General features: G+C 42.1%; 1 protein-coding gene across 2 annotated transcripts in view; it reads right to left on the bottom strand.

Annotated features, from left to right (window-relative positions):
• Positions 1 to 3354: 3354 nt before the first annotated feature.
• The window catches only part of ccser2a (coiled-coil serine-rich protein 2a), a 48556-nt gene continuing 38508 nt past the window's right edge, over positions 3355 to 13402 (bottom strand). The window contains exon 10 of one of the 2 annotated variants that reach the window (XM_068719917.1): positions 3355 to 9010. In XM_068719917.1, the coding sequence (XP_068576018.1) occupies positions 8279 to 9010 (732 nt within the window). In that variant the 3' untranslated portion in view covers positions 3355 to 8278. The remainder of the gene's footprint in view (positions 9011 to 13402) is intronic. The other variant, XM_068719918.1, reaches the window with a different exon arrangement.

A 13402-nucleotide genomic window follows, 5' to 3' on the forward strand; every position in this document is an offset into this window, starting at 1 on the left:
TCTCCTACACGTTGTCACAGTGGGTCCAAGATTTTAAGTAACAGTGACAGAAAGGTGGATGCGGAGTGTGCCAAATACAAACAAATCCCCAATTAAAAAGATCAGCTGGCACAAGCATCTGGTATGTTCTTATCCACTGGTCTGGGACAGAGCGCAATAATCGACAGTGACAACTCACTGGAGTAGATGTTTAGGAACTTTTTTTTTTCACCTTGTATGAGCTCAAAGTGTTCAGAAAACATGTTTAAACAGGCTTTCTAATCCAAACAATAGAGACTTAATTTCATGAGTTGTACACTAAGTTGAATTCAATATGCTTTAGCTGCCTCCCACGCACCACTGAACGCAGAAAGAGCGGCTTGCAACCAACAAGGAGAGTTAATGAGGTACACAGGAACCTGCGACATACAGACAATGAGCTATATTAATGCCGTAGCTCCGTTAAAACTTTGGCCTCAGCAAAGATGTTCTGCAACACAATCGAGTACACTAAATGTACTCATTAAGCCATGCCTCGTCCCTACATTAACCCTGCAACAACACGCCAGGGATTAAAATCACATACTGTACAAATATGATTAGCAGTGTCCCGTTTACCTTTTATGCACCACTCGCCGTTATAGGTGCACGGGAACTTTCACAAACTTTTTAAAGCACCCAGGTCAAAGTACAGTGCAGCAACATCCATTGCTTACCAGCCAGTCAACGTGACAGTCAGCTTCTCATGAGTTCTATACAGCCGAGCTGAGCCAGCACATCTGCAACAAAGACCACAACAAACATCATAAACGGTTTAATAAAACATTGACCTTTTCACCCTGCCAGTATAATATATATTAATGTGTGGTTGTTGTGTCGGCTGTTGTCTAACTAAATTGATCATGAGAAGCTGTGTCTCGGGATCTGAATGACTTACCACCGTGGCTTTTTCCTTTCACTAAATCCTTGACATATAAATCTTAGATAACAGGACTCTAACTGAATGTCAATCACATAGAATAGTAGTGTTTTTACAGTATTGCTCACTAATTGAATTGCTTTTAAGCACATCACCTGGACACACCTTTTCAATTAAATGCACTGAAAGTACAACATCTGGAAGAGATTGCTGTCGGGCGTGAGCAGGCTTCACCTTGTGACATTCAACAATGCACCACAAAAGGTTGAAGAGATTACCAGCATGACAAGTCGACCTGTCGGATTGAGATGTGGGGTTATTTGGCCCCAAAAGTAAATGAATGTTTTATTTATTTATTCAAGCAGGAATATATATATTTAAATTAAGGGAAGTTTAAGCTAAGGGTTATGGTTAAAGGGTGCGGTAGACAGCCTGTAAGCTTAAGGTTGAAGAGTGAAGCAGCAGTAAACAGTAAGCAGGAGCTCAACAGAAGAAATGTAATTATGCTATGAAGAACAGAAACGCAAGCTGTGACATTAAACGCTTTGATTTGAGGTTGTTTTCCCTAATGCACAACAAAACTCCTGTATTAAATAGTATACATCAATATTACAGGGGAATAACATTGCCATTGAGCTGTGTGCATGACAACAACAATATTTACATCTCTAAAGTCAATTTACATAATTATTTTTCTACCAAGTTTGCAGTTTGACTAGAGAAAATCCCCCCAAACAACAACAACAACAACAACAATCCAATCAAGGGCTAAATATGCCACTAAAGCAATTCAGCGCCATAACACTGCTAGTACTCAAATCAATAGTACTAATATTTCATCTCGAAGTAAATAAAAAAACATGACAGCATAAAAAAAAATACACATGCCAAACAACATCAAAGAAAAAAATCTAACTAAGCCAGTACACGATGTTAATTCCCAAGTTTTATCAAAACAGACATTGCACACAGACAGAAGCAAAGCAGCAAACACATGTGCTTCCTGCAGAAGCCAAGACTTCATGACCAAGCAGAGCAGCACACCACAGAGCAGCACACCACAGAGCAGCACACCACAACATGCAGGTTGTCAGCACAGCTTACCTTGAAGGAGTGAAGCCGTTAGCTTGGTCTCCAACAGGCGATGTCTCCGGGAGGGAACTCTGCTTCCGGTTTGGTGTTCGAGGCCACAGCTGGTCTGATTAATAAAGCCTAACCGACATCATCATTTGTCCACAAAAGTCTCCTAGAAGCACGTGTTGACCGCGTCTGCATTTATATGAATTGCCTGCTGTCACGTTAACAGCATAGCTAGGTAAACGAGCAGAGCAGCAGGGTCAAAAAGTTTGCAGGAGAAATGGTGTTTTTAATTGGCTGCCATTTCGAAAAAGGTGCGTTTGATTCCAGAGAGTGGAGTAGGTCACGTGACCATTTCTCCCACCTGATCGGATGTCTAATTAAGTAACTGGTCGTGTTCCAAGTACATTATACTGTTGTAAACAACAGAAATAGTGTATTTTTAATGATTCCTCTTCCTGTCTGCATTTTATGTTGGATTAAGTAAGTAATAAATCATCTCAAAAGGATTTTAATCCATTTAACCTCAGGCACTAGGGGGGACCTAGTTCTTTAAATTCTGGTGGAGGCTTGAATTTTCCAAAGATACTTAATATGCCAGGCTGAACTTGGAGGAAATTTGTATGAAATTATGCAGAAAATATCTTAATAATTTTACAATTTTCCATTGACTGGTACAACCATAAAAAACAAGTAGTCTTATGTTTAAATAGTATGAAGCTTCAATGAAGAGCTGGAAAATACAGCCTATAAAAGTGTGAAAATATGATTTTTAAGGCAAAATGAAAAGGAAAACTGAATGTCAAGGGTTTTACCACCTCACTCATAGTATAAATCTGCATAATTGAAGAGCCCCAATTGTAGGCTTACATTTTGTTAATTATTTACTTCACAAGAACGGGCACTCACCTCAATATTACCCGTACAATTACTCGGCCAAACCTGTGTGAGAAGCAACCTGCAGAATTCAAACATTACACAAGAGGAAAATCTGCAGCATATATTTGACAGTTTATGATAAAAGAGCCTGGCTTCCTTTCAAGAAAAAAACCTTTTGCACTCCATCTCCAACTTTTCTAAGTTAATGACGGTGTCACGCTACTCTTTGCGCTTGGCAGGCTGTTATCCACCCATCGCCTCTGAAGCGTGTAACCTCATTAGTAAGTGGACTATATGCAAGGTGTACAGAGGCTGCATAGTTTGTAATGAAAAGATACGAGTTATGCTTCATGAGTAATGCCTTTTGCTTTAAGTCCTAAATGCAGCTTCTGTGCTACTTGTGCCAGGGCATTGTGTCTGCCTTTGAAGTGTGAAGAAAATAATAGGAAAAAAAAGGGTGATACATATTCTGAAAATAACAAAATCATCACCAAACTACATGTTTTTACGATCATACTTTATTTCCGCAGAAATACAGCCAGTGGACAGTGAAAACAAGTAAAAGAAACAGAGAAAGAGGTTCCCACTTTCCGTCTTGAGGTCAGCAGCTTTCTGTTTGTGTGTGTAAGCGTTGGCGAGTGTCTATGATCTAGACAATGAATAGCAATGACTGTCAAAGAAGTGTGTGAATCTGTGGCCTCTAGAGCACCATCTTCTGCTCTGATGGTTAATATCTTGCTATTGACCTACTGTTAAGCATTTAAGGTAAACACATCTGGAGGTCTGACGTGATGGAAACATGGTAAAAAGGTGCTTTCTCACATGGCTTCCAAGAAAAAGTGCCTTTGCAAACAGAGACACACTGGGAAAGAAGAAAAAAATGAAGAAACCAAGTCGCTTCTAAATCCAGTTTGATGTTCATTCAGCTTTAACAACTAATGACATTTAAAGTGCTTCAGATCAGAATTTTCAAAATAATTAATTTGCTTTTTTTCCGTTTGCATAAAAGGTCGCTGAAAACATGATGTAGTGTTCCCTCATGTTTTTGCTTCAAACATTGCACAGTGTACTGGAGACGGTGCTCAACGGCTCATGATGGAGATTATCTAGTGACGAATACTGTCACCTTGAATAATATGGGAAGAAAATATTTTCTTGATTTATCTTTTAACTTCTAGGTGAAAACTCAGCTATGATGAAAATGACAACTGTTAACCTTCGAGTAGTGGATTTGAAACTGCTACATCAATGGACTGTACCTTGTATATACTTAGACACAAGTCAAATATAATCATAAAGTTACTCAAATAAATATACAAAAGCATGTTTGCAAGTTTCAGCTATTAGCATTTCACTTTAAAATAATCATCAGGCGCAGAAGTGGTTAGCAAACATTAAGTTGATACGGCAAATGTGTTAGCAAACAGTAGCTTATGGTATTTACTCATTCAGAAGATACGTAGCATTAATTTGGGGTCATGTTTGGGTCCACCTGTAAAATTTCCAATTAAAAAAAACATCCAATATTTGCTAAATGTTTTGCTCAAGGAAGCTTTCACTACCTTCCTGTGTCTCTTTGGTGCTGGGCAGGTAGTGTACAGTAGATTTATCAGACTTTCTTTTTTAAATGACATCGCTAGTGAACTAAAACAGGCTGTAAAACCAAATCAATGAGCCGAAAAGTGCTAAAACTAGAGCTGAGGGGAGCTGCAGAGTTACAGTAGCTGATGATTATCTGTGGGGTTGTCACTACAAGACACTGCTTTTAAATTGTTATTAATTTGATCTGTTTTTGATAAAGATCAAATTAATAATAATTGAATTATATTTGATTATATTGTTAATATAAAAATATAGATTATAGCAGCTTTAAAGTAAACCTGAAAGGCAAATATGCCTCGTTTTAGTTTTTTTTTTTGCAGTAACTCCACTATATATTCTAAAATATCAGTTGAAGTCGAGTAATGAGTCTCAGTTGCTGTGCATCTTCCTTGTATTGCATGAAAACATCTTCATAGATAATGTGCGCTCAGTGGCGAAATGCAGCCCTTAAGCCAGTCAGAGTAATAATATAGAACAGCAGGGCCGCTCTTTTCCCCCGTTGTGCAGCGCAGCTTTATAATTTGTGAGTGTTATCGCAATATAAAGTGGATCGAGATCCTGCATTACAATTGATCCGAGTTACTACAGAGAGCCCAGTTGTGGTTTTGTCATAGCATAGCTAGCAAGACTGATTGGCTTCACTGCTAAACTGAGCAGGGACATCGATTTGGAGACAGGAAATACAGAACAGGGAGAGAAGGATGTCGCTGCTTCCTCTGGCACGGGTCTGCCTTTGGCCTGTGGGCAGACATCTCTCTCTCTCTCTCTCTCTCTCTCTCTCTCTCTCTCTCTCTCTCTCTCTCTCTCTCTCTCTCTCTCTCTCTCTCTCTCTCTCTCTCTCTCTCTCTCTCTCTCTCTCTCTCTCTCTCTCTCTCTCTCTCTCTCTCTCTCTCTCTCTCTCTCTCTCTCACACTCTTCCGAGAGAAACACTGGCAGTCAGAAGTATCTGGAGACGCATGTATATACACACGCGCGCACGCACGCACGCACAGGGCAACATTGATTTCCTGTTTGGCATTACTAAGCCGTGAGGGACTCAGCTGGGTTATTCTCTGGACAATGCACGCAAACAAACATGCTACGTATTGTGTGCATCTCTCTCTCCTCTCTCAAACACACCCTCACGACATTGTATAGACTAACATTCGCACGCAGAAAAGTTTGCCAGGAAAAAGTCTGTCCTGCTCACAGCCCCTTCACTATTTCATCTCCACATCTATTATTCTTTGCTCTCTGCACCTCCTCCGTCTTCTCGTCTCTCCCTCTGCATCTTTCTCCTCCTCTGTATGTATCATTCCGTCTGTTTTCATTAAAAGAAATGTTTTTTTTCCCTTGGCTTCACATAGCGGTGTTCACTGCTTGGCCGGTTCGGCGCAGTGTTGAAACCGTCCAACAGGGAAACACGTTTTATCAGCCGCATGCATCCGCATTTCCAGCCTCCTCCCATTTCAAATCTACGGCCGGCCACCTTTTTTTCTGGCTACAGTGGACAGATGGATCAATGTGCACTTGGAGAGCTCATTTTGTGAAAGCTACCAAAACAACACAAACACACTTCCGAGCACTTTGCTGCAGAATTCAAAGTGTGTGTGTGAGGGTATGTGTAGGCGCACTTATTTGGCTACTGGGGAGTATGAACTGATGTGTGTGTGTTCCCTCCGAGTTTTGTGTCTCTTTGGGTTTTGTCAGAGTTCCCGTGCATGTGTGTCTATGTAACTTGTGTGTCCGGATCTGTATGCGTGTGATGTGTCCGTGTGTCACTCTCTCTCTCCGTCTCACTCCGTCTACGTAGGCTGCATTATTGGACGCAGTAGACCGGACAGTGCCAGAGGCGTACACCAAGCGGTCACGCGGCGTGACAGAGAAGAGAGCAGAGTTGCTGTCAGAAGGCCTTTTTAACACACTGCTGCTCTCCGTTCGGGGACATTTCGGGAGCGTTTGACTGCAAAAGGGCCCCGCGAAGGAGAGATAAACACAATTCTCAGAAGCTCCCACAGAAACACCACTAAAGCCCCAAAGGCTCCCTACCTGAAAATAACGCACTAATACCTTTGATGTTCCCAAAGAGATGTGCAAGACAGCGAGACGAGGAGAGAAACGGGGAGGGGGGATGACTGCTCAGACACTCAAATACACACACTCAAATACACGCACGCACGCACGCACGCACACACACACACACACACACACACACACACACACACACACACACACACACACACACACACACACACACACACACACACACACACACACACACACACACACACACACACACACACACACCAGACAGCAGCTTCACACGTCTAACGAGTCCCTGTTAGCTGATGTTTCTTTGCGTGGGTCAGTGAGGGAGACAGTTCAAAGAAGTCAGTGTGCAGCGCAAAGCAAGTTGTTAATGAAGTTTGACTCAAATTGTCTTCCACCAAATTAATGAGGAGACGTTACAATTTGTGTCTTTTTCACCTAAAGTTTTCAACATGTTTACAACTAATTTTCTTTTGCACTAGAAACGAGGGACATTTCCTCGCATGACTGGCAGATGTTTTGTGTTGTATAGATAACGAGACTGTAAGATATTAAATTAGCTCCATTACTCTATGTTGCGTCCTCTCTCTCATCATACATCGTTCTGTTTCTCTTCATTATTTTCTATCTACAAATACACAAAGTAGCCATGAAATAACAGACACTTTTCTCTCTCTCTGTGTGTGTGTGTGTGTGTGTGTGTGTGTGTGTGTGTGTGTGTGTGTGTGTGTGTGTGTGTGTGTGTGTGTGTGTGTGTGTGTGCGCACATAGATATGAGTGAGCCTACAATGTACTTGTGCAGACTTAAGTGTGAGAGTGTTTTATTACGCTGCTCTTTTCAGCTATATTATGAAACCTAATTCTTCACTTGCACACGGTTTCTCTCATCACATCCCCGTCACCAGCGTGGTATTATTTTTTTAGAACGCTATATTTCCGTCTGAGTGTCATTTACGCAGAAGATCTGAAACCCCTCTTGCCAATACGTGCACGTTAGAAGGTTCACTCGGTATGGAAGTATTAGAAAATACGTATGCACCTCACCCCATGTCTCTCATCTCTCACTTCCGCACGCACTTCCGCGCGCACACACACACACACACACACACACACACACACACACACACACACACACACACACACACACACACACACACACACACACAGAGAGAACCCCCCCTACCCACCCATTCCACCGCTGCTGTTATTTTAATCTTTTTTTCTCCTTTCTTTGCCACTTTTTTGTTTTTGCCTCCATTTCCCCTGGGTCTTCTATTATACTGCAAAAGGTCACATTCATATCACCTCCATGTTTAAAACCAAATGCACCAGTGTGTCAGAGGGCAGAGCGGTGTGAGGCCAAGTGAACCAAGACTTTTAAATTTGATAACAGCTAGTGGCTACTAGAAGACAAAAGCTGACTTCTCTGAATAGTAACACTCTTTCTGTGCGTCAGCAGCATTCATGTGCAAGGCTTGTAAACTTCTTCCATAAATTCCCCTCAATCTAGAAACTGTCATATACAACTATGAATGGTTGTGTAGATTAGATCTCGCTACATACTATTTTTCAGGCTGGGGTTAAAGATGCTAATTTAGACACAGGCAAAATAGCGATGTCAACGACACAGGCAGACCCTGAACGGTCCATGTGGGTTAAAAAGCTCAGTGTTTGTTCCTTTGACACTCAAAAGGTAAAACCGTTACATTGTTATCATGTCAGGGCAGGGAAGGGGATGAATATCAATGTCAGAGTGATTCGAGATTGAAGTTTTGATGGATGGGTTTCAGCTCCTCAGGGAATCTTTGGCTTGGGGAGGCATGAGCGACTCAAAGGGATCAGGATCTTGGCAGACCCGGGGTCTTTGAGTGTCCCCCGATCGGGCTCCTCCAGGTTTGAGTCGCAGCACCACAGATCCCTGCCGGGCTCTGATGCTCTGCGAGGCTGAAGCAGTGAAGTGCGAGACAGACTCGGAGACTGAACCTGGGGTCCAGTGTTAAAGCAGGGAAGGCCTCTAGACGGAGGGGGCAGCTGCTTGGTCCGGTTAGCCAGAGGCCTTAAGGAACACCCGGGCTTCAGAGAGGCAAAGCCACCGGTGACCCCTGGCTTGAGCAAAGCGAGAGACATGCGCTTGTGGAGGCGCGGAGGCTGCAGCATGCGAGGGCTAGTGGAACCAGCAGATTTAGGAGTGACAAAGCTCTGCCCGATCACAGCGGGGGCTCTCGGTTCATGCTGTGCTGCAGACTGAGCTGCTGATGCCGGACCGTCTCTGGCAGTTACCCCCCGAGGAGCCCCAGTGCCTGGGCGGCGCAGGTGGGTGCTGAGATGACTCAGCTCGTCTGGGTTTGCTGGCCCGGACACGTCTGCCATAAGGTCTTCAAGAGGACGCTCAGCGCCTGTGCGCGTTCCTTCCTCCGATCTACTCCTCATGAGGTCACTGTGGCCCTCGGTGGGGGGAGTTTTTACTGGTCTTCCCTGGCGGAGGTGCTCGTTGAGGCAGGGGTTGAAAGGCTGTAGTATTTGAGGCTGCAGAGGAGAGGAAAGATATATCAATAAGATATATATTTTTTTAATGGGTATAAAATAGTCATGGATCAGTCAGAATATAATGAGGTACAGCTCAGTTGGCTGGACTTTAAAATTCCCCATTTTTTTGTGTGTTTGATCCCTGTGGAATCCAGGCTTTTGAATATTTTGCCGCTGCAAAGAAAATTCGGAATCAAAAATCAAACAGTTTATTTACTCTTTAATATCACAGCTTGTTTCTACTGTCAGTCGCTGAACTATTCCTAGAATGGAAGAGGCAAAGTCACAGAGGAAGCCCTGATTCAGCACTTAAAAAACAAGCAGAGGAGAATAACCTTGCCGTGTGAGAGCCTGGGATCTACTGAAGTCTTTGACTCATTTTGTTATCGCTGCTGCAGAGAGGCTTCAAAAACATTCAAACTGATAGCTACAATACCTGCTGCCTGTGTAAGAACGTGCTGAGTCGTTAACCACATGAAGTTTAGACCAACCATGGTGTTGTCCTCCACCAGGGGACATACAAGGTACCAACACAAAATCATGAACACCTGTACGAAGTAATGCAATTCTATAACCGCCTGGCAACAAATACTGACTCACTGGCACTTATGTTCCAATTTGTAGTGTTGTGTGTGTGTGTGTGTGTGTGTGTGTGTGTGTGTGTGTGTGTGTGTGTGTGTGTGTGTGTGTGTGTGTGTGTGTGTGTGTGTGTGTGTGTGTGTGTGTGTGTGTGTTAGAGAGCTGCTAATTATCCAGCATGATGCAACAACAAACTGCAAATTAAGACAAAAGCTCATCATGACTTAACAGAGTTAGCATTTGTTTCCACACATTTGTTTCGGATTGGTTTCGATTTGTACACGTGTTCATGATATATCTGTCCACACGCTGCGCATGCTTTATTTGTTTTAGACTTCACAGATTCTACTTTCAGCTCCACTTTTATAAAAAGGAATGTAGATAATTCTGCTATTACAAGAGGTACCACTATACTGTATGCCCTGATGATGTATGGTTCCATAAGATACCGTAACCTTGTTTACAACTATTCTGCACCACATTTCAAGTTAAGCAGAATATAAGGCCAACAGTGTTTATTAGTCCATAAAACTACCAGCAAGAGCAGAGTTGCTCAGATCACAAAAAAGTCAATACTGAACTATATATGAATATTTCATACAGTTTATTAGTCGATTTTCTGAATAGCTTATAACCTCAGCATCTATAAAAAAAATTATGTTACGTGCCTACTCAGTTTGAGACTGATTCTGTTAGCCATCAGAGCTCCGAGGAATGGCCTTTTTCTATCAATGTCCTTTGAGCAGAACCTAAAGAATCTAAATCCACCTGGAACCGTCTCAAGCTGCTAAAAAAGCATGAACTCGTTTTCAGCAGAAACATCCCCTCTGTGAGTTGAAAGTAAAAAAAAAGATCTCAGAGGATGTGAATATAAAGCTGTGCAGGTCAAGCTGCTGTGCCCGTTTCTACCCACAGTCATTCATATTGGGAGTGGGAGTGGATGTCCGAGGCCACAGCTCCATCTCCTGGTCCCCTGCCACAATGCGTCTTTGAACCTATTACCAAACCCTTGTCCACCTCTCTGTGTCAAGTTTGTTGTTGCATGTTTTTCAAGCAAGAAAATACTGTTTTTAGATTTCAAAGTCTATAATTTAAAAACTTAATATGAACTTAACAATGAATGATTGTGTTGCTGCTTACGAAAGCTCTGATTAGTCCGTCACTCACACCGTGAGCATGTTGTGTTAACTTACAGTACCTATTGTGATTCAGTCTGAGAGTGAGCACTCCCTACGGAGTCTCATAGTTCAAAACTAAATAAAAGACTTCAACTCCACAAAGGACAGGTGTCACCAAAGAATAACTCAATAAATCAGACATCATCATTATAGATACAGGCCTTGTACTGTTTTTCAGTTTGGACGTTGTGGTTCATGGTAAAAATACCACCAGAAATTTCCATTCTTATAAGAACATATGATTTCTTTAATTGCTTTTGAGTGCATACATTTATAGCTGGCTCATCTGGAAGAAGACTCCTATAGTGCCGGAAACATGCCGAGTCTATAAGGTCACGGTCCATAATGACTGCCATCCACAGATGTCTCCTACAGATATTAATAATTAGCAATAATCACTTGAGCACTTCGCTGCACTGCCAAGAATATCTCAGCTCACTAATGATAGCTATCGCTTGAATGGAAATGTTCTTTCTAACCAAGAAAGACGCCAATTTGGAGCACCTGAAAGATGTTATGCCCAACCGATCTCATCTCATCGCTTCTCTTGCCGTGAAAAATGTCTGCGCGATTGGAAAAATCAACACGCAAGTATTTGAACGAGGATGTAAATGATCCGCCTCATGTCTGTCGGGAGACAATGTGATTGCAGCACATAAGCAGGACGGAGTGGCAATACGGTGGCACTCTCTTTCAAAGCTAGAATACACTCTGTAGCATCATTTAATATAGATGGTTGTGAAAATGGTGATTTGGATCGTGTTGGAATTGAAGCAGTGGAAATAGTGTAAGAGCAGAGGGTGTGTGGTTACTTTGATTTGTCCTTTGCTCGCTGTGCTTAACTGCTTTGATAGTGGAGTTAGAATGAAGGCGATTAGGGCAGCGGTGATGTGCATTCACGCCCCGTAACATATGGGTTTTCCTAAATGTTATTCCTTTCAATACACTCAATTCAAATCCTTTAAGGTAAGCATCTAGAATGTTTGATGAATAAAATATAGAAAAACAAAACCACACAGAGATTTATCCATGCATGCTTAACAGTTCTTATAGAGTAAATTTGATAGGCTGGAACAAAAAAAAAAACAGAAAATTAAATGTGAAAAAATAATATCAAAACTTAAAAAGCTAATTTTAGAAGAGCAGACCAAAGTTCCAAGTACAGATACACAAAATGCAAACTCCAAAACAACGGAAAATTGAACGCAAAGCATGCAGACGCAGATGTAGACGGGCATGCTTCAGTCGTGCCTCATGGCGACAAACCACAGCCCGGCGTGCAGGAGGTGAGGGCAGCAAAGTGAACCGCATGTTAAAGAAACGTTACTGTACCACGCTGTGTCAGAGAAGTACTGCACTAGGTGCTCCACTCCTTGTCATGGGCATTATGTGTGGGGAGGCAAAGGCAGAACAGAGAGAACATGGAAGATTCAGTTTCATTGTTTGAGTGACAGAGATTAGAGATGAGCAGAGGAGAATAAAGGGTTAAGAGACTAGAGAGGGGGAAGGGGACCAGACGTGTACGATAGACACTTGTTGGAGTTAAGACATTTTAAATACAGCATTAACACCCAGCCCATGCTTCCAATAAAAGGCCACACATTAGTTCAACAAACAAACAAACAAATTTAATGCAAAATATAATTACTGCATCCCATTCAGCACAACCTGGGTGAAGAGCGCAGTTCCTGCTCTAATTAGACTTTCTAAAAACCCGCATTAATGACAAGAACTCTTTGCTGGTTTGGTCACAGCCAGAGCTCCCAGAGGGAGGCCAGAGCAGTAGTGGTCACATCGGATGTTTATCATCTTATATCTGAATATAACTGTATATGTATATATATACACAGTTGTATAGGACTGTATATATATATATTCAGCGATATTTCCTCTTTCCTCCTGTTGTTTTTTCTCCTACTGTACAGATATGCTGTCTTTTGTTTAATTAGACCACGCAATCTACTGGTGGGAGGACAAATGCACTTTGACTGAATGCTGGGCCGTTCTCACATATTTGTCAAAACAGTCTATAAGCACAAGGTCACTTGAGATCGAAATAAACTCAGATGCACTAAAATAAAATGCACCTGTGCCACATTTTTATCACCTTCCCCCTCGATAGAAAGCTGAGCCCCACGGGGATAGATCAAAAGAACACAGCGTGGGTTGTTCTCTTTCTTTATTCTTCTGCTCTTCGGTCTCGCACATATGTGTATTTTCTGCAGTCTATTCACCCATCGTCATCCTCTGCCTCCTCTACTTGCTACCTCATCAGCACAGCATAATACAATAGCTTTGTTGTGGGATTCGCTGTTTTTGTGACTGTGCTTTCATTGTTTCTGCAGCCCCATCTTTCTCAATAAAGTCAAACTGTTTCAGTCGACAGCAATAATGTTAATTTAAAGCATTCAAAGCAAAGACCATGTTGTGGTCATAGTGTACTATTTGGTCAAGGACAGCAGATGCATCCTCTGTTAGGGAAACAACTATATTATTAGATTGCAGTGTGAATTGATACTGTTCTTAATGCAAATTATGGGAGCTATATTATCTTTACAAACAGTTTAGGGGTGTAAAGTGAGAGTTAGAAATGCCGGTGTCTGCAGATTTTAGAAAGTCGACAAAGTCAGCCAGT

This window comes from Cebidichthys violaceus, unplaced genomic scaffold, assembly GCF_023349555.1.
Source record: "Cebidichthys violaceus isolate CVI_PGR_0920_01 unplaced genomic scaffold, fCebVio1.0.p SCAF_10, whole genome shotgun sequence".
Lineage (NCBI taxonomy): Eukaryota > Metazoa > Chordata > Actinopteri > Perciformes > Stichaeidae > Cebidichthys > Cebidichthys violaceus.